The sequence below is a fragment of the Schistocerca nitens genome, chromosome 12 (assembly GCF_023898315.1).
Source record: "Schistocerca nitens isolate TAMUIC-IGC-003100 chromosome 12, iqSchNite1.1, whole genome shotgun sequence".
Classification (NCBI taxonomy): domain Eukaryota; kingdom Metazoa; phylum Arthropoda; class Insecta; order Orthoptera; family Acrididae; genus Schistocerca; species Schistocerca nitens.
In genome coordinates this window covers 169,751,347-169,777,743 of record NC_064625.1, presented here as the reverse complement: position 1 = coordinate 169,777,743, position 26,397 = coordinate 169,751,347, and the positions used below count along the sequence as shown (strand labels likewise).

At 41.8% G+C, this 26,397-nt stretch overlaps 1 protein-coding gene across 2 annotated transcripts in view; it reads left to right on the top strand.

The window, feature by feature from the left end:
• LOC126215028 (uncharacterized) overlaps positions 1–26,397 on the top strand; it is a 132,899-nt gene that overhangs the window by 12,779 nt on the left and 93,723 nt on the right. For both annotated transcript variants that reach the window (XM_049941655.1, XM_049941654.1), the window contains exons 3-4: positions 1,733–1,901; positions 17,825–18,135. In XM_049941655.1, coding sequence (XP_049797612.1) covers positions 1,733–1,901; positions 17,825–18,135 — 480 coding nt within the window. The remainder of the gene's footprint in view (positions 1–1,732; positions 1,902–17,824; positions 18,136–26,397) is intronic.

Here is a 26,397-nt window from a genome sequence, read left to right as displayed (position 1 = left end):
TTTGATAGCTAGTGGAAAATGAGCGCACTTCATACACCACTATCACAGTGTAGACTCTTTTATTGCTCCAAAATGACCTGTCCCAATAGCCTTATGCTGCCATCATCTGATCTAAGGGGGAAACCAGGCTAATAAGGGGAAAAGGGGGTGGGGTTGAGCGAGAGTACAATTCGTATGACATATAAAATATACAATATCCCGTGTACCCTCTGGAATATGCTGTAAAATTGCCATGTTGCATTACATGAAGTAAAAGCATAAAAGGCACTCCAGACGTATACGTGTCTTGATAAAACTGCAGTTGATAAAACACATACAGTTGGTAAAATGCACATAAATAATAAAAAGCACAACGTTAAAATCATCCTATCATTCGTGCAAGCTGGTGTTGAACGTGATTCTCACAAGCTTTCCGCACAGCACCATTCTGTAAGCGATTTTTTACATAGAGGTGGCAGACTTTCTACGAAGTCACCCGGCTTGCCACTGGGTGGCATGTGTAGAACATGCTAAATGATCACTTACGGTGGATACAAACATTGAACAGTGGTGCACCAGAAAGAAAGCTGGAATTTTCAGTGCGCCCAGTATAACAATTAGGAATATTTATAAAATTACCATGGGACACTGCTTCATATAAAATCTGCAGTAATTACATACTGTTTGATTATTGAACTGTAGATTCCCTATCCCTCTTCCCCCTTATTATTTCTGTTTTTCTCTTTGATCAGATGATGACAGCATAAAACTGTTGAAACCAGTCATCTTGGAGCACTAAGAGTGTCTACATTGCAATCATGGCATACGAATTTGTTCATTTTCATCCATACCAATCATCCCGCAACAATAGCATGTGTACCTTACATGACAGCTAGTTGTTTATTCGACGATATTTATGTTGTTGCAGGTCATGTATCTGTGGAACTGTTACTGATGTGTTTGTTATCTCTGGGGTTTTGGTTATCTGCTATCCCTATTTAAAAAATTTTTAACTGTGTGTGCTTGGAATCAGATTGTTCATTTAGTATATCGTGGGAATAATCCTCAGTGTGTATGTATATTTCAAATTCCTTCAGATTATTCATGACTGGGACCGAGCGAGGTGGCGCAGTGGTTAGACACTGGACTCGCATTCGGGAGGACGACGGTTCAATCCCGCGTCCGGCCATCCTGATTTAGGTTTTCCGTGATTTCCCTAAATCGCTCCAGGCAAATGCCGGGATGGTTCCTTTCAAAGGGCACGGCCGACTTCCTTCCCTAATCCGATGAGACCGATGACCTCGCTGTCTGGTCTCCTTCCCCAAACCAACCAACCTATTCATGACTGGGCCTTTTGGGATTTTGTTAAGGATTTGTAGTGCATTTTTAATGTTGTCAACTTGGTGTTTTTCATTTTTCATTTTTCATTTTTGAGATGTGTAAAGATGGTATGTGTCCTTTGAATCTGATGAATAAATTTCTCCTGATCTGTCCTGTATAAAATATCAAGCAGCATACTATTACTAATTCTGTGGATAGCTAATTTTCTTCTCATTTGGAGCACATGACTGAGACTTTAGATTGATCCTAACTACACAGTAACTTCAGTTTTTTGAATGTCTGATGTGTGGATGCTTGCCATCAGAGAAGATTCATAAAAATGAAACCCACAGCTGCACATTTAAATTCATTCACCCCACAATTTCTGAAGTAAACAGGTTTGTCCTCACTATTCATACACCTGTCTCCACAGGTACACAGTAACCGATGAGGAGGCCGTAGCGACTTTACGAGCAGCTCCGCAGTTGCGTACAGTGATTGTGGATAGACAAGTTGAACCCGCTATCTTTGAGGTTCTGTCTAAAAGCTGTCCCGAGGTCACCACACTGGATATCGATTATCGACAGACAGTACATTATACAGTGAGTATTTTTTCTTTGCTTTGTGTCATCTGCACATCTTCTCCATATTAGAGTCATATTGGTAAAAGTAATTGTTACAGGTTGTGTAGATCTTATTTTTGCCAAACAGAGTGGTAATGAAGGTGTCAACTGAGCTACAGATTCAGACATTTATGAACAAAAAATGAATTTATATGGTCATATGCAGTTCACTTGATGTTTTGTAACTGAATACTTAATTTTCTTTGAGAAGTCCTCTGTGGTACAGGAGGAATTTACGAACTTCCAGCATGCTGCAGGTCAAAAATAGACCACAGCTCTTTTACAATTGAGATAAATGGTTGTAGCTCCATCATAAGTTGCATTAAGAAGTATCTTTTTTATTTCCTGGTTGTGACTAGTTTCAGGCACCTCGGTTCAAACCATCCTACAAAGGAAATTACAGTTGGCGTGATAGTTTTCTACAAATGAAGCATAAATACATGCAATACAATTACATCAAACTAATATACATAAAATATATCAAAAAACAAAGATGATGTAACTTACCAAACAAAAGCGTTGATATGTTGATAGAGACACAAACAAACACAAACACACACACAAAATTCAAGCTTTCGCAACCCACGGTTGCTTCATCAGGAAAGAAGGAAGGAGAGGGAAAGACTAAAGGATGTGGGTTTTAAGGGAGAGGGTAAGGAGTCATTCCAATCCCGGGAGTGGAAAGACTTACCTTAGGGGGGAAAAAGGACAGGTATACACTCGCACACACACACACACGCACAGATCCATCTGCACATATACAGACACAGGCAGACATATGTAAATGCAAAGAGGTTGGGCAGAGATGTCAGTCGAGGCGGAAGTACAGAGGCAAAGATGTTGTTGAATGACAGGTGATGTACGAGGGGTGGCAACTTCAAATTAGCGGAGGTTGAGGCGTGGTGGGTAACGGGAAGAGAGAATATACTGAAGGGCACGTTCCCATCTCCAGAGTTCGGATAGGTTGGTGTTAGTGGGAAGTATCCAGATAACCCGGACGGTGTAACAGTGTGCCAAGATGTGCTGGCTGTGCACCAAGGCATGTTTAGCCTCAGGGTGATCCTCATTACCAACAAACACTGTCTGCCTGTGTCCGTTCTTGCGAATGGACAGTTTGTTGCTGGTCATTTCCACATAGAAGGCTTCACAGTGTAGGCAGGTCAGTTGGTAAATCACGCGGGTGCTTTCACACGTGGCTCTGCCTTTGATCGTGTACACCTTCCGGGTTACAGGACTGGAGTAGCTGGTGGTGGGAAGGTGCACGGGACAGGTTTTACACGGGGGGCAGTTACAAGGGTAGGAGCCAGAGGGTAGGGAAGGTGGTTTGGCGATTTCATAGGGATGAACTAACAGGTTACGAAGGTTAGGTGGACGGCGGAAAGACACTCTTGGTGGAGTGGGGAGGATTTCGTGAAGGATGGATCTCATTTCAGGGCAGGATTTGAGGAAGTCGTATCCCTGCTGGATAGCCACATTCAGAGTCTAATCCAGTCCCGGAAAGTATCCCGTCACAAGTGGGGCACTGTTGGGGTTCTTCTGTGGGAGGTTCTGGGTTTGAGGGGACGAGGAAGTGGCTCTGGTAATTTGCTTCTGTACCAGGTCGGGAGGGTAGTTGCGGAATGCGAAAGCTGTTTTCAGGTTATTGGTGTAATGGTTCAGGGATTCAGGACTGGAGCAGATTCATTTGCCATAAAGACCTAAGCTGTGGGGAAGGGACGATTTGATACGAAATGGGTGGCAGCTGTCATAATGGAGGTACTGTTGTTTGTTGGTTGGTTTGATGTGGACGGATGTGTGAAGCTAGCCATTGGACAGATGGAGGTCAGCGTCGAGGAAAGTGGCATTTGGAGTAGGACCAGGTGAATCTGATGGAACCAAAGGAGTTGAGGTTGGAGAGGAAATTCTGGAGTTCTTCTTCACTGTGAGTCCAGATCATGAAGATGTCATCAATAAATCTGTACCAAACTTTGGGTTGGCAGGCCTGGGTAACCAAGAAGGTTTCCTCTAAGTGATCCATAAATAGGTTGGCATACTCCCAAAGACACTATCCAGATTGAACCCTGCCTGGAACAGTTCCGTCCTCTGTCACAGCGGGACCCACCTCCTCTTCCTCAAAATCACCCTCTCCAAACCTTCCAGGAATTTCTCACTTCTAACCTTGCCTCTCAATCTTTCTTGAAAAACCATAATCCTACTCCCAGTATCACCACAGCTGAAGCCCAGGCCATCAGTGATCTGAAAGCTGACCGATCCATCGTCATTCTTCTGGTGGACAAGGGTTCCACGACCGTGGTACTTGATCGTCGGGAGTAGGGCGCTGAGGGACTGCGTCAGCTTTCAGACAACACTACATACAAAATTTGCCAATGTAATCTCATTCGTGATGTCCAGGCGGAGCTTCAAGGAATCCTCAGAACCTGAGGCCCCCTACAAAACCTTTCCCCTGACTCCATCAACCTCCTGACCCCACTGACACCCCGCACCCGTACCTTCTACGTACTTCCTAAAATTCACAAACTCAAACATCCCAACCGCCCCATTGTAGCTGGTTACCAACGTAGATCAACACCTTCAGCCCATTACATGCAGTCTCCCATCCTTCAACAAAGACGCCAAACACTTTCTCGAACGCCTGGAATCCTTACCCAATCTGTTACCCCCGGAAACCATCCTTGTAACCATTGATGCCACTTCCTTATACACAAATATCCCGCGCGTCCAGGGCCTCGCTGTGATGGAGCACTTCCTTTCACGCTGATCACCTGCTACCCTACTTAAAACCTCTTTCCTCATTACCTTAGCCAGCTTCATCCTTACCCACAACTTCTTCACTTTTGAAGGCCAGACATACCAACAATTAAAGGGAACAGCCATGGGTACCAGGATGGCCCCCTCATACGCCAACCTATTTATGGGTCGCTTAGAGGAAACCTTCTTGGTTACCCAGGTCTGCCAACCCAAAGTGACAGCTGCCACCCATTCCATATCAAATAGTCTCTTCCCTACAGCTTAGGTCTTTGTGGCAAATGAATCTGCTCCAGTCCTGAATCCCTGAACCATTACACCAATAACCTGAAAACAGCTTTCGCATCCTGCAGCTACCCTCCTGACCTAGTACAGAAGCAAATAACCAGAGCCACTTCCTCATCCCCTCAAACCCAGAACCTCCCACAGAAGAACCCCAAAAGTGCCCCACTTGTGACGGGATACTTTCCGGGACTGGATTAGACTCTGAATGTGGCTCTCCAGCAGGGATACGACTTCCTCAAATCCTGCCCTGAAATGAGATCCATCCTTCACGAAATCCTCCCCACTCCACCAAGAGTGTCTTTTCGCCTTCCACCTAACCTTCGTAACCTCTCGGTTCATCCCTATGAAATCCCCAAACCACCTTCCCTACCCTCTGGCTCTTACCCTTGTAACCGCCCCCGGTGTAAAACCTGTCCCGTGCCCCATCCCACCACCAGCTACTCCAGTCCTGTAACCCGGAAGGTGTACAGGATCAAAGGCACAGTCACGTGTGAAAGCACCAACGTGATTTACCAACTGACCTGCCTACACTGTGAAGCCTTCTATGTGGGAATGACTAGCAACAAACTGTCCATTCGCATGATTGGACACAGGCAGACAGTGTTTGTTGGTAATGAGGATCACCCTGTGGCTAAACATGCCTTGGTGCACGGCCAGCACATCTTGGCACAGTGTTACACTGTCCGGGTTATCTGGATACTTCCCACAAACACCAACCTATCCGAACTCTGGAGATGGGAACTTGCCCTTCAATATATTCTCCCTTCCCGTTACCCACCAGGCCTCAACCTCCGCTAATTTCAAGTTGCCGCTCCTCGTACATCACCTATCATTCAACAACATCTTTGCCTCTGTACTTCCGCCTCGACTGACATCTCTGCCCAAACTCTTTGCCTTTACATATGTCTGCTTGTGTCTGTATATGTGTGGTTGGATATGTGTGTGTGTGCGCGAGTGTATACCTGTCCCATTTTCCCCCCAAGGTAAGTCTTTCTGCTCCCAGGATTGGAATGACTCCTTACCCTCTCCCTTAAAACCCACATCCTTCCGTCTTTCGCTCTCCTTCCTTCTTTCCTGATGAAGCAACCGTGGGTTGCGAAAGCTTGGTAAGTTACAGAATCTTTGTTTTTAGATGTAATATACACATAAGGTATACAAATTTGTCATCATCATTTAGTTTTATGAGTTGACTTAATACTTATGCACAATATGATATCACACTAATATACATGTAAAATATACAAATTTATTGTGATGATTTAATTTTATGAGTTGTCATAATAGTTACACACAGATTTACTTAGTTTTATGTACTGTGCTCTAATGAGCCAAAATTACATTTGTTTTTGTTACAAGTTAAATCCAAAGTGCAATTTTTTAAAAAGTTGTCAAGGAGGAACATCTTACACAAGCATTTAAAATGATTACTCTTACTCTGAAAGAGACAGTCTTCACGCTTGGATGGAAAGTCATCAAGTAAAACCAGGGTTGCCATAAGTTTTGGAAATCAGAGAATATTGGGGAATTTCAAACACATCAGGGAAATTTGAAAAACACACGAAAAATCTCATTTTTGACACAGTAGATGAAATGGTTTGTTTGCTGAGGTGTCACGCATCGTTGCTGGCCGGATGCAGCTGAGTACGTGCACCGTTTCCCTGCTGCCTCATTCCTACCGCTTCTCCGCTTCCTTCCATTCCCCTCAACTTACAGTCAGTGCTGCCACCTCTTGTTGCCGCTAGCCTAGCAGCTGTCGGCGAGAGGCAGGGAGGTGTGAGGAGTGGTTTGTTTGGATCTGATTGTCAGAGACTGTAGACGCAGCAGCCAGAGATGGCAGTCGTGTGTGCGAGAGTTGTATCTGAGTGACTGTGTGTGTGCGCTCTTATTTTCTGACAAAAGCTATGGTTGAAACTTTAGTTGTGACAATGTGATTGTCTTTTGTGCGTGGCTGTCTACAGCTCAGCAATCATCTTTATGATGAGTCACTACCTATTCTCATTATTATTGCTTCTCAGAGTATTTGAGCAAGTTATCTGTTTCATTGATTGATCACTGTGATCTCATTTCGTCAACATACTGTCTGTGGCTCATTAATAGCTGGCCACACGAGTGGATTTCCACGACGGGCTAAAACTGGAAGCCGTTTCTGTGAGTATCTGTAATGGATCGGGCCGGCTGATCTGGAGCCATTTGCTCTCCACTAATATGCAGACCCTGCCCGCCAGATCTAGTCTCACCGACCTGCCCGCAGGTCGGGTATGTTTGTTTGTGGTGTAATGCAGCGGATTTTCATGGGTTGTGTATGGACCCAGGATTACAGTGCACCTCACCAGGCCAGAGGTGCAACTCTCTCACCACAAGTACATTGTACAGTGTGGCATTTTATACATATTTTATTGTTCTAGTACATTTTGCCACTTCGAAAGTTGTTTGTATGTTAGAAAGTATGGACGATAAGAAGAAGAAAATTGAGTCAGTCACTGGCGATTTTGTACCCTATGTACTCATATATTTTTCAAAAGAAAAATCTCACAACACCTGAAAAAATAACAGATATAACACGATGGGTAATAACTGACAATAACGAACGTAATAGAACCGACATTTTATTGGCAATCACCTACAGTGTTGGTTTAAACAATTATTCCCTGCCTTATACACCTCTTTCAAGAGGCCTACTTTTTTCTGAGGTTATTTCTGAAATCATTGAAGGTATTTTTAAGTCTGTCTTGTGACTCCAAGGAAATGTGTGTTTTTGTCACCAAATGTGTTTCATCTTGTTGAAATAAAATATCAGTGGTCTTAATGAAATACATATATCAGTTGGCTTGCTTTCTCCATCTAAAAACAGTTCATTACAAAAGATGTTGATGTAAGTACTTAAGATTTTTGCTCACATCGGAAATGCCATCTTGTTTGCACTATTGTTTCTTGTACCGTAGTTGCAAATGCAGGTTGTTAACTTACATCTTAAGTAACCCTTGAGATCTCGAAATTTTTCAGTGAAAAATGCTAAAACCTGTCTGGAAATCAGTTAAGTACCAGGGAATTTCACTTGGAGAAACTTGTGGCAACACTGAAAACAAAAGTCACTTCTGGTGTTCCCCAAGGTAGTGCTGTAGGCCCTCTGTTGTTCCTTATCTATATAAACGATTTAGGGGACAATCTGAGCAGCAGACGGAGGAGGAGATTAGTGTGTAACATCCCATTGACAATGAGGTCATTAGAGATGGAGCACAAACTCGGATTAGGGAATAATGGAGAAGGAAAGCGGGTGTGCCCTGTCGAAGGAAACATTCCAGCATTTGCCGTAAGCGATTTAGGGAAATCGTGGAAAACAGAAATATCGGGATGGCCGGATGTGGGGCTGAACCACCATTCTCCCAAATGCGAGTCCAGACTGCTAACAACTACACTACCCCAATCGGCATTTGCAGATGATGATGTCCTTTATCATCTAGTGAAGTCCTCAGAAGATCAAAACAAATTGCAAAATGATTTAGAAAAGATGTCTGTGTGGTGCAAAAAATTGGCAATTGAGCCTAAATAATGAAAAGTGTGAGGTCGTCCACATGTGCGCCAAAAGGAATCCGTTAAACTTCAGTTACATGCTAAATCACTCAAATCTAAAGGCCGTAAATTCAATTAAATACCTTAGAATTACAATTACAGACAACTTAAATTGGCAAGAACACACAGAAAATGTTGTGGGGGTAGGTAGAACACTTAGAAAATGTAACAGATCTACACCATACTTATCTGTGTTCTTTTGGAATACTGCTGCACAGTCTGGGATCCTTACCAGATAGGATTAATGGCGTACATCAAGAAAGTTCAAAGAAGGGCAGCATGTTTTTTGTTGTCACAAAATAGGGGAGACAATGTCACGGACGTGATACTGGATTTGGGATGGGGATCGTTAAAACAAAGGTGTTTCTTGTTGTGGTGGAATCTTCTCATGAAATTTCAATCACGAACTTTCTCCTCCGAATGTGAAAATATTTTTTTTTTATGCTGATTTACTTACGGAGAAATGATCATCGTAATAAAATCAGGTAAATCGAAGCTCACACGGAAAGATGTAGTTGTTCATTTTTCCTGCATGCTGTTTGAGACTGGAATAATAGAGAATTATTATGAAGGTGGTTTGATGAACTCTCTGCCAGGCACTTAAGTATGATTTTCAGAGTATCCATAGATGTAGATGTACATTACAAGTTACAACTCCTTATGCCCAATTATTATTGAAAGTTGTATGCAGCAGTACTGATAGGAATTCCGCAATGCCTGAATCTTGATGATCATAAAATTTGTTGAAGCTGTGACCAATAAATAAATCTTTGCTTATGAATTTGTGGTAATCTCAGATTCTTGCTTCATGTCAGCTGACAGCTTGCTTCTTTTGCAGACAGGATGTTAAATTCTAGTTTTTTTCCTTCTGTTTTAAAATTCATGCTCTTATAAATAAAGTGTCTTTTGCATTTGAAATGATACTTCACTGGACATTTGAACTGGAGCAAGTTTTTTAGTTTAGCACCCACATTTGGTTCCCCGAGCATCTTTTTTCCGTCTTTAAACTTTCCTATTATGTTTTTTAGTATGCTTTGATGACATAGGTGTGACAACATTTTTGATGGCCAGTGATGAACTCTTATCCTCCATCTTGCCGGGAAAAGAAGTGAAAGTAAATTCCACCGATCACTGAGATTCACTAACAACAACACTGTTATAAGAGACACAAAACTAAAACAGTAACACACAGTGAAACTTTTACATATGCTAAGTGTTCGGAGACATGGAGATGAAAACGGCTACCTGCTTAAATCTGATTGGACAACATAGTAAAAAAAATTATTGTTTCAGTATGGTAAGACATTTACACCTGATGAGCTCTTGACTTGCATGCATTTCCCCTTCTACATGTACAGTATCTTTTCTGTAATTTATATCAAATTAACCTGCAAGTGCAGTGTGGAATGTCACCTTAATAAACTGGGCATCATTTGTTCCAAGCTCATGTACTGTAAAATGTTGAAAGCATCAAATTTGTTCCCACGCACTTCACCCGTGGCTGATAATGAGCAACATATGTATCATTGTTAGTCACAAGCATACAGCTAAGTCGAGACCTGAGCAATTTGTCTGCTGAAGCACATACAATGAGATGCATTGAATTACAGCTTTAGGATCTCTTAAAAATGTATTAATGTGTGAATGTTAAGAGCAAATATAATTCACTAAGTTTAGAAAAATAAAAAGAGCACTCTATGAAAAACAAGCTTGAGCTTCTGCGCAGCGTGTCACGAGAGAGTTTGGTTGACTTTTTATGACAATAAGGACAACTACAATAAAACTTTTCGACTTTGAACTAAAACAAGATGAACTAGTGGAAAATGAATTGGACAATTAGACCAAACCTGCCCCCCCCCCCTCCCAATTGATTATTCTGTATACACCTGATACAAAAACAGCACTCTGTGTAAGGTGAGGTGGTCTGCATGCTGCAGCAGAAAGATTTGCAGACAAATTAGACCAAACAGATTTAGAGACCAGTTTCGGAGGGCTATTTGAATTCCATAATTGGCACAATATTTCGAACAGAAAAATGTATGGGCGAAAGTTTAAGTGATAAACCTTCACCTCGATATCGGTCTAGGTACCTCCTTCTCCTCCATTCGTTTAACATGACTGTAAGATCTAAGCCTCAATTCCTGTCCTAACCTGTAATGCAAACTGTCTGAGCTGATGTGCTCATCCACGGGCGGCCGGCTATACAAGTGGGTGGGAATGCGCAAATAGCTGATGTGCAGTCCGTCCTGCAGCTGAGGCTTGGCGCGTGTGGTCCTATTCCACTGGCAGAATCCACGTGGGCCGGGGTAGTCGAGCAGATCACACGTGCGCACATCATTTGTGATGCGACTGTCCGGCCGGTAGCCTACACGGCCTGTGAATGTGTCGAGGGGACGGTGAGGGTGCTCTCGCACTGTGGGCAACGGTGGAACAGCCCACTGTAACGGTTCCTCCCACAACTCTGACCCCTCGTACACTTCTTGGGAGACAGCCAACATCAGAAAATTGGGTAGTACGTGTGCCCTGAGACGGCTTTGATAGCTATGGAGGTCCTACAGGAACACTGAAAACTGACAGACATCAGGGCTCTGGAAAAGCTGTGATAGTACAGCAAGCCAGTAGTGGATAATACATGTGCTTTTATTGGGGTATCGTTATTATAGGTGCTTTTAAATTAAGTACACTAAACAGTAAGTTCACCAGATAAAAAAATTGTCACCCTGTTCTGTGCGCACAGATGCATCATTATTGCTTTACAGATGGCACAGCAATCAGGTTACGTGCTCAACTGTACTTGCTTGTCTCTAGGTGCACATAAGGCAGTAGTGATCAGTGAGACATTAATATTTTGAGTGCAAATAGTATGTACGAGGGTCACTCCAAAAGAAATGCACACTTTTATTTTTAAATCCATCTTTTATTCTACATGTTCGAAAGTTTTACAGTGTGTAGATACATCCTTTAGGAACAATATTTTCATTTCTCCACATAATTTCCATCCCTTTCAACTGCCTTACGCCATCTTGGAACCAGCGCCTGTATACCCGCACTGTAAAATTCTGGACAACCTGTTGGAGCCACTGTTTGGCAGCGTGCACAAGGGAGTCGTCATCTTCAAACCTTGTTCCACGAAGAGAGTCTTTCAGTTTCCCAAAGAGATGATAGTCACACGGAGCCAGGTCAGGATTGTAAGGCGGGTGTTTCAGTGTTGTCCATCCAAGTTTTGTGATCACTTCCACAGTTTTTTGACTCATGTGGCCATGCATTGTCGTGCAACAGCAAAACATCCTGCTTTTGCCGATGTGGTCGAACGTGACTCAGTCGAGCTTGAAGTTTCTTCGGTGTTGTCACATATGCATCAGAATTTATGGTGGTTCCACTTGGCACGATGTCCACAAACGAGTCCTTCGGAATCGAAAAACATCGTAGCCATAACTTTTCCAGCAGCAGGTGTGGTTTTGAATTTTTTTTTATTGGGTGAATTTGCATGATGCCACTCCACTGATTGCCTCTAAATCTCTGGTGAAAAATGATGGAACCATGTTTCATCACCTGTCACAATTCTTCCAAGAAATTCATCTCCACCATTCTCGTACTGTTCCAAAAGTTCGCTGCATACTGTTTTTCTTGTTTCTTTGTGAGCCACTGTCAACATCCTGGGAACCTACCTGGCACAAACCTTTTTTAATGCCAACACTTTCAGTATTCTGCAAACACTTCTTTCCCCTATCCCAACGTAGGGTGACAATTCGTTCACTGTGATGCGGCCTGCTGCTGCGAGGACAATCCTCAATATTGCCGTGCTCACCTTCATCACGTAACCTGCTTGCCCACTGACTGACTGTACTGCGATTGACAGCAGCATCTCCATACACCTTTTTCAACCTCTTGTGAATGTTTCCCACTGTCTGGTTTTCACAGCACAGGAATTCTATGACAGCACGTTGCTTCTGACGAACGTCAAGTGTAGCAGCCATCTGGAAGACATGCTGTGACAGTGCCACTCATGGGAACAGGTTGAACTAAGTTTGAAAACAAGTGGGAAGGATGTACCTACACAATGTAAAACTTTCACACATGCAGAATGAAAACTGTATTTTTACAAAAATAGTGTGCATTTCTTTTGGAGTGACCCTCGTAAACATGGGTAAATGTAATGACATGGCAGTGGCAAAAAGGGACAATCGTGTTTGGTTGTGCCTGTGGCTGGATTTGTTGGCGTTTCATGGCAGACTGCTCACCATATCTACAAACAGTAGTGTAACACATGTGACTATGAAATATTGCGCCAGAATTGTAATTGGAAAAAGACCCTGACTGAGAGGGACTGGAGACACCTTTCACAGCTTGTGAATCAAAATCCAGTCAAAACCCAACAGCAGTCCATGAATGAAGGTCCGTACCGACCTGTCAGTGAGACGACATTGTGACGAGAACTGCACGTGGTGAACATTTGGAGTCCGTCACCTCACAAGAGGCCGTTGCTCCCACAGGCACATAAAGATGACAACAGCAAAGTTCACTGGGCTGGAAAAATATACAACTGGATTTCTGATTACATCTTAATAGGCATTCAGAATCACTAGACTTGAACAACATAGAAAACCTTTGGGATGTGTTGGAACAGCAAATTGTGTTTCCTCTTCCTGATTACCTTTAAAATTTCTCTCTCTTCTTGCCCTCTTTTCAGCACCTCCTCATTTCTTACTTTACCAAGCGAGATGGTGCAGTGATTAGCACACTGGACTCGCATTCGGGAGGACAACGGTTCAAACCCGTCTGTGGCCATCCCGATTTAGGTTTTCCGTAATTTCTCTAAATTGTTTCAGGCAAATGCCATGATGGTTCCTTTGAAAGGGCACATCCGGTTTCCTTCCCCATCCTTCCCTAATCTGAGCTTGTGCTCCGTCTCTAATGACCTTGTTGTCGATGGGACGTTAAACACTAATCTCCTCCTTTCTTACTTTGTCTACTCATTTTATCCCTTCCATTCTCCTCCATATCCTCATCTCAGATGCTTTCTTCCTCTTTCCTCAGCGGTAGTGGTGGGGTTTCGGGTTCCGCTGGATAGGTCAGGAGTCCACTACACACGCAGCAAGCGGCTACACGGGTAGCAGGGGTTGTGTGGCGTGGACTGGGCGGGTTTTTAGGTTAGATGGCCTCGGGCAAGTACAGAAAGGGCAGCAGCCTCAAAAGGTGCAGGGCAAAGTCAGGACATGCGGGGACCGAGCAGCAATCGGTATTGTAATTGTAAACTGTCGAAGCTGCATTGGTAAAGTACCGGAATTTCAAGCGCTGATAGAAAGCACCGAAGCTGAAATCGTTATCGGTACAGAAAGCTGGCTGAAGCCAGAGATAAATTCTGCCGAAATTTTTACAAAGGCACAGACGGTGTTTAGAAAGGATAGATTGCATGCAACTGGTGGTGGCGTGTTTGTCGCTGTTAGTAGTAGTTTATCCTGTAGTGAAGTAGAAGTGGATAGTTCCTGTGAATTATTATGGGTGGAGGTTACACTCAACAACCGAGCTAGGTTAATAGTTGGCTCCTTTTACCGACCTCCCGACTCAGCAGCATTAGTGGCAGAACAACTGAGAGAAAATTTGGAATACATTTCACATAAATTTTCTCAGCATGTTATAGTCCTAGGTGGAGATTTCAATTTACCAGATATAGACTGGGACACTCAAATGCTTAGGATGGGTGGTAGGGACAGAGCATCGAGTGACATTATACTGAGTGCACTATCCGAAAATTACCTCGAGCAATTAAACAGAGAACCGACTCGTGGAGATAACATCTTGGACCTACTGATAACAAACAGACCCGAACTTTTCGACTCTGTAAGTGCAAAACAGGGAATCAGTGATCACAAGGCCGTTGCAGCATCCCTGAATATGGAAGTTAATAGGAATCTAAAAAAAGGGAGGAAGGTTTATCTGTTTAGCAAGAGTAATAGAAGGAAGATTTCAGACTACCTAACAGATCAAAACGAAAATTTCTGTTCCGACACTGACAATGTTGAGTGTTTATGGAAAAAGTTCAAGGCAATCGTAAAATGCGTTTTAGACAGGTACGTGCCGAGTAAAACTGTGAGGGATGGGAAAAACCCACCATGGTTCAACAAGAAAGTTAGGAAACTACTGCGAAAGCAAAGAGAGCTTCACTCCAAGTGTAAACGCAGCCAAAACCTCTCAGACAAACAGAAGCTAAATGATGTCAAAGTTAGCATAAGGAGGGCTATGCGTGAAGCGTTCAGTGAATTCGAAAGTAAAATTCTATGTACCGACTTGACAGAAAATCCTAGGAAGTTCTGGTCTTACGTTAAATCAGTAAGTGGCTCGAAACAGCATATCCAGACATTCCGGGATGATGATGGCATTGAAACAGAGGATGTCACGCGTAAAGCTGAAATACTAAACACCTTTTTCCAAAGCTGTTTCACAGAGGAAGACCGCACTGCTGTTCCTTCTCTAAATCCTCACATGAATGAAAAAATGGCTGACATTGAAATAAGTGTTCAAGGAATAGAAAAGCAACTGGAATCACTCAACAGAGGAAAGTCCATTGGACCTGACGGGATACCAATTCGATTCTACACAGAGTACGCGAAAGAACTTGCCCCCCTTCTAACAGCCGTGTACCGCAAGTCTCTAGAGGAACAGAAGGTTCCAAATGATTGGAAAAGAGCACAGGTAGTCCCAGTCTTCAAGAAGGGTCGTCGAGCAGATGCGCAAAACTATAGACCTATATCTCTGACGTCGATCTGTTGTAGAATTTTAGAACATGTTTTTTGCTCATGTATCATGTCGTTTTTGGAAACACAGAATCTACTCTGTAGGAATCAACATCGATTCCGGAAACAGCGATCGTGTGAGACCCAACTCGCTTTATTTGTTCATGAGACCCAGAAAATATTAGATACAGGCTCCCAGGCAAATGCTATTTTCCTTGACTTCCGGAAGGCGTTCGATACAGTTCTGCACTGTCACCTGATAAACAAAGTAAGAGCCTACGGAATATCAGACCAGCTGTGTGGCTGGATTGAAGAGTTTTTATCACACAGAACACAGCATGTTGTTATCAATGGGGAGACGTCTACAGACGTTAAAGTAACCTCTGGCGTGCCACAGGGGAGTGTTATGAGACCATTGCTTTTCACAATATATATAAATGACCTAGTAGATAGTGTCGGAAGTTCCATTCGGCTTTTCGCGGATGATTCTGTAGTATACAGAGAAGTTGCAGCATTAGAAAATTGTAGTGAAATGCAGGAAGATCTGCAGCGGATAGGCACTTGGTGCAGGGAGTGGCAACTGACCCTTAACATAGACAAATGTAATGTATTGCGAATACATAGAAAGAAGGATCCTTTATTGTATGATTATATGACAGCGGAACAAACACTGGTAGCAGTTCCTTCTGTAAAATATCTGGGAGTATGCATACGGAACGATTTGAAGTGGAATGATCATATAAAATTAATTGTTGGTAAGGCGGGTGCCAGGTTCAGATTCATTGGGAGAGTCCTTAGAAAATGTAGTCCATCAATAAAGGAGGTGGCTTACAAAACACTCGTTCGACGTATACTTGAGTATTGCTCATCAGTGTGGGATCCGTACCAGATCGGGTTGACAGAGGAGATAGAGAAGATCCAAAGAAGAGCGTCGCGTTTCGTCACTGGGTTATTTGGTAACCGTGATAGCATTACGGAGACATTTAGCAAACTCAAGTGGCAGACTCTGCAAGAGAGGCGCTCTGCATCGCGGTGTAGCTTGCTCGCCAGGTTTCGAGAGGATGCGTTTCTGGATGAGGTATCGAATATATTGCTTCCCCCTACTTATACCTCCCGAGGAGATCACGAATGTAAAATTAGAGAGATTCGAGCGTGCACAGAGGCTTTCCGGCAGTCGTTCTTCCCGTGAGCCATACGCGACTGGAACAGAAAATAGAGGTAATGGCAGTGGCACGTAAAGTGCCCTCCGCCACACACCGTTGGGTGGCTTGCGGAGTATAAATGTAGATGTAGAACCTTACAGTGCCACGCTCCGTATGAAGCACATCACCAGTCTCTCTGTCAGATCCCTGTCTGTGCACCCACATAGAATCCTCCTCCTCTTATTAAATACTTCCTCGGCAATTTGTATAAGTGTTTCAATCTCCTCATTACATCTCATGTCATCTGTGATAATGCTTTGCTAGATATTTGAAAACACTAACTTGTTCTATATCTTCCAGGCCTAACTTTATAGTTGTTCTTACTTTTCCTGCACTTATCACCATACATTTTCTCTTTTTATTACTAATTCTCATTTCAAAGTTCTCACAGATCTTACTTAATTCTTTTAATACCCCAGTCACAGTTCTTTTGCTGTCTGCCAGGAACACCACATCACCTGCAAATAGAATACATACTATCCCCCTACCACCAACCATTACTCTTCTATTTTGTTTCAAACATTCTTGTGTAATCTACTCCAATTTATGTTAAACAATATCGGGGAGAGACAGCAGCCTTGGCTCACTCCCCTTCCAATTGTGCTTTCCTCTGTCATCTCATTCCCTATCTGTACTCATGTTTTCTGTTGGAGGTATAAGTTTTTAATCAGGTTTCTGTCCGTCTAGTTGACTTTTTCCAGTCTTCTAATTATCACCCTTAATAGCACTTTTGCAGCATGGGAAATGAAACTTAATAATTCCAAAATTCTCCCTTTTATTGACACTCCTGTTCTTTGCAATTGGTATCATTATTGCTGAGAAAAATTCATACGGCCATTCACTTTTTTTTATATATATTATTGCATAGATATGTTAACTCTTTCACACCACTACTACTGAGACTTTTAAACAACTCTGCTGGTAATCCGTCAGTTCCACTTGCTTTATGATTCTTCATCTCTCTTAAAGCCCTTCTTACTTCTCCTTCCAAGATGCAGCATCCTTTGTCCTCTTCTATAACTCTAGTCTCCTCTTTTAATTCAGTGTCTCTCCATTTTTGATCGGCCTCATATAGGCACTCTGCATATTCTTGCCAAATTCCCAACACTTCCTCTGCTCTGTGAGCCATAGTACCATCACTTCTTTCAGTTCCCAAACTTGTCCTGCTTTTCTTAACTTCTAAGACTGGGTCAGCAGCTAATCTTATACATTACTTGGTATTTTCCTTCCATTTTTAGTTTCTCTATTTCTTTACATCTCTCTCTCATTACAGCTCTCTTTAACCCACGTTTCCCTTGCCTGTTCTGTTTCTCTGCTTAATTCAGTATTCAGATTTCTGATCAACTTCTGTGTAATCTCGTTGCAGAAAGCGAAGAATCTGTTTGACGGATGCAAAAAGATCCGCACACTGAAGATCTCGGAGAGGGGGCTGCTGGCCGACGCGAGGTTCGTGGACGCGGTTGCGGGACTGGCGCAGCTCCGTGCACTGCAGTTGAAGCCTTACCAGAATGTGGGCTGCCAGATCCCACTGAGAGGGCTCGCCGACAGGTGTCCGCACCTGTGCGACCTGGACCTGGGCTGGCTGCACTACCGGCTGCAGGAGGCAGAGTATTTTGTCAGCACCGAGAGACGCGCGCTCCGGCGCTTGTGCGCCAAGTGGACTACGGTCGAGAGGAGGTTAGTCTCGCTAAAGTGCCGAGCATATTGCATTTATTATATGTCCGAAAGAACAGACACCACTCATTCGTATAATTAATCTGCTGTGGCGTTCGCTGTGTTATTCAGTGGTTTGGTATTTAACTAATTAGTAAATGAAAATGATAATCTTATTTCATTGTTGTTGTTGTTGTTGTGGTCTTCAGTCCTGAGACTGGTTTGATGCAGCTCTCCATGCTACTCTATCCTGTGCAAGCTTCTTCATCTCCCAGTACCTACTGCAACCTACATCCTTCTGAATCTGCTTAGTGTATTGATCTTTTGGTCTCCCTCTACGATTTTTACCCTCCACGCTGCCCTCCAATGTTAAATTTGTGATCCCTTGATGCCTCAGAACATGTCCTACCAACCGATCCCTTCTTCTAGTCAAGTTGTGCCACAAACTTCTCTTCTCCCCAATCCTATTCAATACCTCCTCATTAGTTACGTGATCTACCCACCTTATCTTCAGCATTCTTCTGTAGCACCACATTTCGAAAGCTTCTATTCTCTTCTTGTCCAAACTGGTAATCGTCCATGTTTCACTTCCATACATGGCTACACTCCATACAAATACTTTCAGAAACGACTTCCTGACACTTAAATCAGTACTCGATGTTAACAAATTTCTCTTCTTTAGAAACGCTTTCCTTCCCATTGCCAGTCTACATTTTATATCCTCTCTACTTCCACCATCATCAGTTATTTTACTCCCTAAATAGCAAAACTCCTTTACTACTTTAAGTGTCTCATTTCCTAATCTAATTCCCTCAGCATCACCCAATTTAATTTGACTTCATTCCATTATCCTCGTTTTGCTTTTGTTGATGTTCATCTTATATCCTCCTTTCAAGACACTGTCCATTCCGTTCAACTGCTCTTCCAAGTCCTTTGCTGTCTCTGACAGAATTACAATGTCATCGGCGAGCCTCAAAGTTTTTACTTCTTCTCCATGAATTTTAATACCTACTCCGAATTTTTCTTTTGTTTCCTTTACTGCTTGCTCAATATACAGATTGAATAACATCGGGGACAGGCTACAACCCTGTCTCACCCCTATCCCAACCACTGCTTCCCTTTCATGCCCCTCGACTCTTATAACTGCCATCTGGTTTCTGTACAAATTGTAAATAGCCTTTCGCTCCCTGTATTTTACCCCTGCCACCTTCAGAATTTGAAAGAGAGTATTCCAGTTAACGTTGTCAAAAGCTTTCTCTAAGTCTACAAATGCTAGAAATGTAGGTTTGCCTTTTCTTAATCTTTCTTCTAAGATAAGTCGTAAGGTTAGTATTGCCTCACGTGTTCCAACATTTCTATGGAATCCAAACTGATCTTCCCCGAGGTCCGCTTCTACCAGTTTTTCCATTCGTCTGTAAAGAATTCGCATTAGTATTTTGCAGCTGTGACTTATTAAACTGATGGTTCGGTAATTTTCACATCTGTCAACACCTGCTTTCTTTGGGATTGGAATTATTATATTCTTCTTGAAATCTGTGGGTATTTCGCCTATCTCATACATCTTGCTCACCAGATGGTAGAGTTTTGTCATGACTGGCTCTCCCAAGGCCATCAGTAGTTCTAATGGAATGTTGTCTACTCCCGGGGCCTTGTTTCGACTCAGGTCTTTCAGTGCTCTGTCAAACTCTTCACGCAGTATCTTATCTCCCATTTCATCTTCATCTACATTCTCTTCCATTTCCATAATATTGTCCTCAAGTACATCGCCCTTGTATAAACCCTCTATATACTCCTTCCACCTTTCTGCCTTCCCTTCTTTGCTTAGAACTGGGTTGCCATCTGAGCTCTTGATAATCATACAAGTGGTTCTCTTCTCTCCAAAGGTCTCTTTAATTTTCCTGTAGGCAGTATCTATCTTACCCCTAGTGAGATAAGCCTCTACATCCTTACATTTGTCCTGTAGCCATCCCTGCTTAGCCATTTTGCACTTCCTGTCGATCTCATTTTTGAGACGTTTGTATTCCTTTTTGCCTGCTTCATTTACTGCATTTTTATATTTTCTCCTTTCATCAATTAAATTCAATATTTCTTCTGTTACCCAAGGATTTCTATTAGCCCTCGTCTTTTTACCTACTTGATCCTCTGCTGCCTTCACTACTTCATCCCTCAGAGCTACCCATTCTTCTTCTACTGTATTTCTTTCCCCCATTCCTTTCAATTGTTCCCTTATGCTCTCCCTGAAACTCTGTACAACCTCTGGTTCTTTCAGTTTATCCAGGTCCCATCTCCTTAAATTCCCACCTTTTTGCAGTTTCTTCAGTTTCAATCTACAGTTCATAACCAATAGATTGTGGTCAGAATCCACATCTGCCCCTGGAAATGTCTTACAATTAAAAACCTGGTTCCTAAATCTCTGTCTTACCATTATATAATCTATCTGATACCTTTTAGTACCTCCAGGATTCTTCCAGGTGTACAACCTTCATTACATTGAGTAATTACTAAATAATTTTTCTCCTGGCTAAAGATTTCGTCAAGTTGCTGAAGAACTCCAAGTTAATGTTGTGTTAAAGTGTTGTCTGTAATTTGTGTAAGTGTCACTAAATCACAGTTCATACAACAGATTCTATACAACTATTGATTATGATGGAAACAGTTATCTTCAGCAAAATGATAATTAAAACCACCGAATATCAGCCGCGCACAACACTGACGTATGTTACCTGAAACAATATTCTTCGCAACACGTGCGTAATTAATTTCGGGTCCATACATCAGCTAGAAAAGTTTGTTGTAAGGATCGTGTTATGAGCACTGTTTTTAAAAGAACCAATCTGATTCGAATTATTTTCATTAAAATGAGTTCGGGACCACCGGTGCACATTTATTTTTACACATTTTTATTACCTTCGGCATTTATATCTGCAGAGTTGCGTAATTTGAATTTGCCGCTGAGATAATTGTTAAGATGGCGGCAGACAATTGATAGAGACTTTCTATTGTTAGAGCAAATAAGATAAGTATTTGAAATGCTTATTAAACTTTACTTTCGTATTGTGCACTATTTAGACTTCATCAAGAAAACATTTGATTTTTTCCTAAGGAAAACACAGACAAAAACGCGATACAAATCGCTATCGTCAATGGCTGCGCTCCTTGCAGCGGAAAGAAATAATTAACACAGATAATGCTTACTGAGAGAGGAATTAAAGTTACAAATAATTATTCACTCATATTTATAATAATAATGAACTCTATTCTCAAATAATAATTAACAAATAATTACAATTTCTTAACAGACCTCAGTTTGATATGCGTCTTGCATCCACAACCTACAAAAGCCAACCAACAAAAGGTAAAAACGAAGGAAGACAAACGCAGATCATAAAAGGAATTTACAATTATTATTGTCCTTGTATGATACACATTGATATGTACTATTACATCATGAAATATTATATAAATAATCAATATTTTATCATCATTTACACTGTCTTTTCATATGTCGAATAGATAATGTTTATAACTGTTAGAGGCATAATTTCCTCTCATCGCACTGTAGCTAAAATTTATCTCGTGGATGTTACACTGCCTCGATGGACAGTGAATCCGTTATCCCCAGTGCGGATGCAAATTTCGTTTGCCCTGCGGTGCGAATCTAAAATTAGTGAGCTGGGAGGATACGGACGGAGATTGTGCGTAGATGGCGCCAGGTGAGAATGTGTGTCATCCGCAGACCGTGCTGAGATAGTCAGCACATTTGCTGTAAACGCTTTGTCCGGATGCCACTGTGGTGAACAAAACTGCCTAGTAAGCAGCAGATGCAGGTTTTGAGTCCCGGTCCAGCACAAATTTTCACTGATCCCTGCTGATTCCTCACGAAGTCCAGACAAAGCTGATATCAATAGTTTCTTTCCTTTCTCCCCTCTCCACCTTCAGTTTACATAATATTGTATTTCTGCCACTCTCCTTATCTATTACTTGGAAAAAGCAAACTACTGATCCATCTGTACCAGGAGCTACGAAGGCTGTATTAAAAGTTCTCACCCACGGATCACAGCACCACTCACTTGACCCCCCCCCCCCCCCTCCCCTTTAACATTGGTAGACGCGTTACTAGATGCCACTTAAAGTTACAAGTCTTTCCAGGAAGCAAAGCAGTTGACTGTTGGCAGTGGTTTGAAGCACTTCTGGTGTGATGGAGTGATGAACTAATCTAACTACAATCTATCGTAGATCTCTCAAACAGGAAACCGTGTCCAGAAAGCCCAGGTCACACCTGTGCATAAGAACGATAGTAGAACTGAGCCACAAAACTATGATCCAATATCTTTGACATCAACTCATTGGAGACTCTTAAAACATATTCTGATCTCGAACATAATGAGATATCTCAAACAGAATGACCACCTCCACGCCGACCAGCACAGATTCCGAAAACATCGTTCGTATGAAACCCAACTCGCACTTTTCTCACGTGACGTACTGAAAGCTTTGTATCGAGGTGTAACAATACAAGTCGAGATAGATGTAACGGAACTTGAATAGCATATTTGCCTCTATTGGTTACGGTAGAGAGATTGATCTTTTGGTCCTGTCTGTATATTTCTATATAATATTGCACGAATAAAGGCTGGGCGAGTGTAAAGCTATCGTTAAAAACACACGCCGTGCGATTTGTTACGATTTAGTCAGTCATAATAATAATAATAATATGTTTTGGATAAAATTAAAATATAACGGCGATGCCTGTTTAGTGTTATTGGAAATAATATGTAGTAAATTAAAGAGTAAGGTAGCCGATCCTATAAGAAGAGGTAAAATTGGGCGTATTGAGGTGTTTTGCTTTATATAGACAAAGCCGATGATACGGCATCATTTTTTTAGTTTACTCTCAGAAAAAAACAAATAAAGAAGTGCTAATTGTGTGTTGCGAAAAAAAAATATAGGGGCGAGTTTTAAATAACTACGCTACACGATCAGAGTAACAGGAGGACATTTAGTTACACGAAATCGCGGATAGCGAAGTGTGCTCATTAAACTGAGTACACCTACAGGGTGGTCAATTCTGGGATAAATCTATATGCATCTCACGAGGGATGCGGTATTGAAACCGGGTTTTTTTTTTTTTTATTATATCACGGAGAGCTGGCTCCAATTTATGAAAAGGAGAAAAACGTTAACTTTTACGCGAACCCTTAATAATAGCAGACCGGAGAGAAAAGTGTGTAATTGTCTTACGCCTAACAAACATTCGTGGAGGGCGGTGGCTAAACTAGAAGAGTCAATTACAAAATACTGTATCATTATCATTGAATGTTGGTGTCGAGCAACCAAAACTGTCCAACAAAGGGTTTCGATGGAACTCGGGAGTTAGGGTTCAGGCACTCGCATATACTCCACATCAGAGTGTGAATGAGTGGTGAATGTGAAATAAAACTGTGAACAAAGTTATGTTAAATAAAACAGAAGAAACAAGACAATTTGGTCATATCTGTTTTTAATCCATAGACTGTAACATTTCTTACCGTTGTACGAAGCCTTTATAGACGATCTTTATGACAATTTGCTTCGAAGGGATCTCGTTACAAGTTAAGTTTTGGGGACCTGGTCAAGAGGGGGTAGTTCGTAGATCCTAACTACTGCAGCTATTCTGGAATCAGTTGCTACCGTGACCGTTGTGTGTTGTCAATGACTTAAGGTTACCATATCTCATGCTCTAAGATCGACGCCCCTTTCCACTTGGTATAACGGGTGCCTCACGGCAACAACGACAACGCCGATGATGAAGGAAGATATGGTAGAAAGGCAGTCAGGTAGATGCAGTATTTCTTGATTTCCAAAAAGCATTTGAGTCAGTTCCGCACCTACATTTATTGTCAAAAGTACGTTCATGCGGGGTATCGAGTGAAATCTGTGACTGAACTGAGGACTTTTTGGTAGGAAGAACACAGCGTGTTATCTTGGCTGGAGAGTCATCATCAGATGTAGAAGTAACTCCGGGTGTATCGCAGGGAAGTGTGTTGGGACCCTTTGTAACGCTGCGGCGGTTGGCGGGTGGCGAGATGGCGAGGCACAGAGCACACATACAACCACAGCAATGGCTCTTGACGTATCGGCACTTTACTTCTTCTTAGCGTCGCAATACTTTTCCATTTAGTGCCTATGGAATTTTGCCATGCTGTAAGGGCGTTGGAACGGCATATCCGAGGCTCAATGAAACTGCGTCTTCCTGGAGAGCCTCCTCGATCCAGAACGTGTTGCTCAGACCAATGCCCAACTCCGACTACTCTGCTGAGCCCGTTATGCCGTGCAGTGCCCGTGTGTATTTTCCCGCACTCGTGCCATCCACCTTTTATCGCTCCCTTACAGACAGGGTATTCACCCGAGGTTTTGCATTCTACATATTCTAATACATTGCCTACGTATGGACCAGACGCACAATTACAATTGTAACATCTTACAACAGTCTCAACATTTGTTACACTTCAATTCTATTGCAATATTGCTTGAAATTTGACATAAACATTAAAATTCACATCGAAATTTGTTTACAGTTTTCTTAACACAATAACATAAAACCAAAAGGAAATGAAATCAGAACATTGATTACACTAATTTATGGAAAAATCAGATGGAAAATTATTATATGTACAATAGTACAGCGTTGTTGTTGTTACACATGCCCCTGTTTCCAGTAAATTTCACTAAGTTTAAATTTGATGGGAACACTGAACTTTATATTTATACAGGGGTTCTGAATCTTTGCATGAATGTGCCATCATAAAAGTTTATACCACAACTTCCTTTCACTCACATTATATAGATCTATACTTTTTAACATATCAAGAACATTTACCTATCATTTGCTCAAGTGCCTTTGGCACAGTGCAACCTCCTATCACAACATGATTTAAATAGCAAATTACTCATTATTATTAAATTTCTCAGAGAAATAAAATCAAAAGCTGAAACACAAACACTTGCCTACAAAGCATATACAAATACCTATATACACTATAAGACAATTTGTTGCTGCTTACATTGAATGGCAGTCCATTTCCTTATTTACTAATAAACACACAATATTATTTAGAAAAATCACTACATATATTTGCTGCCAATTATTCAGATTTGGGCAGTCCATTTCCCATCATTTTATCACATCTCCTGCACCACACTTACAATTCTCCCTTGACTATTTATCTGCCCTCATTGGTGTTTGGCCGTCCTTTATATTATGACTCATATACTGCCCACTTTGATTTTTGACAGTCCCATCTTTTATCTGGCTTACAGCATTTATCCTTTCTTTTCAGCCCTTTTCTCCATACATCTTTACATTTATAGTACGTTTGGTAATCTGAAACTCACATAAGTACATTAGCTCACTGATATTGGTATACATATATTTACAAAAATTTGTTACATTTAGGATAAAATAGTTTCAGCGTAAGATACAGCACAATTACTGCAAATTGCTCTCTGAGTGTACTTATGTCACTCACTCCTAGGAACATACAATTTCAGGTCCACAACGTTTCTTACACCTAAAGGTCTTTTGGATTTTGGGTAGATCAGGTAGTAAGCATTATCGTGTGGAATGTTCTGTATTATATACGGTCCATTATAAATATATTTCAATTTAGAAATTTCATGGTACAGTTCACTAGATTTTTCGTGGGTTTTTAAAAGAACATAATCCCCAATTTTAAATTTTGAAACTTTCAGATTTTTATCATGTCTTTTAGATCTAGATTCTGCTTTTTGCTTTGCCCGTTTTCTGACTAATTCTTTCTTTTGACTCAACCCCAAGCTTGTAAAAGGCGGAAACTCTAGTTTTTCCTCAATTAAACTTTTACTTCTGCTGCCTAACAAAATTTCTTCCGGTGGGAACCCAGTAGATTCATGATGTAAGGTGTTCATGTCATTCTCAAATTCCGATATAAATCTGCCCCAGGCTCTATGGTTATGACTGCAGAATGTTCTACACAATCTCCCGATTTCTCGCATGTACCTTCCAACCAGGTTGCTAGCTGGGTGATAGGCTGAGATATATTTAACCTCCACACCAATTTGCTCCATTCCTTCCTTCCAAATTTTGGATATAAACTGTGGTCCATTGTCAGATAGTACTGCCTTGGGTTTCCCAATGGTTCTGAAATATTCGACCATCCTACTAAATACAGCTTTTGCTGTTGCTTTTTTCAAGGGGTATAATTTCACAAACTTTGAGAATACTTCCAAAATTACTAAAATATATGCACAATTTCCCGAAGTCTTTGG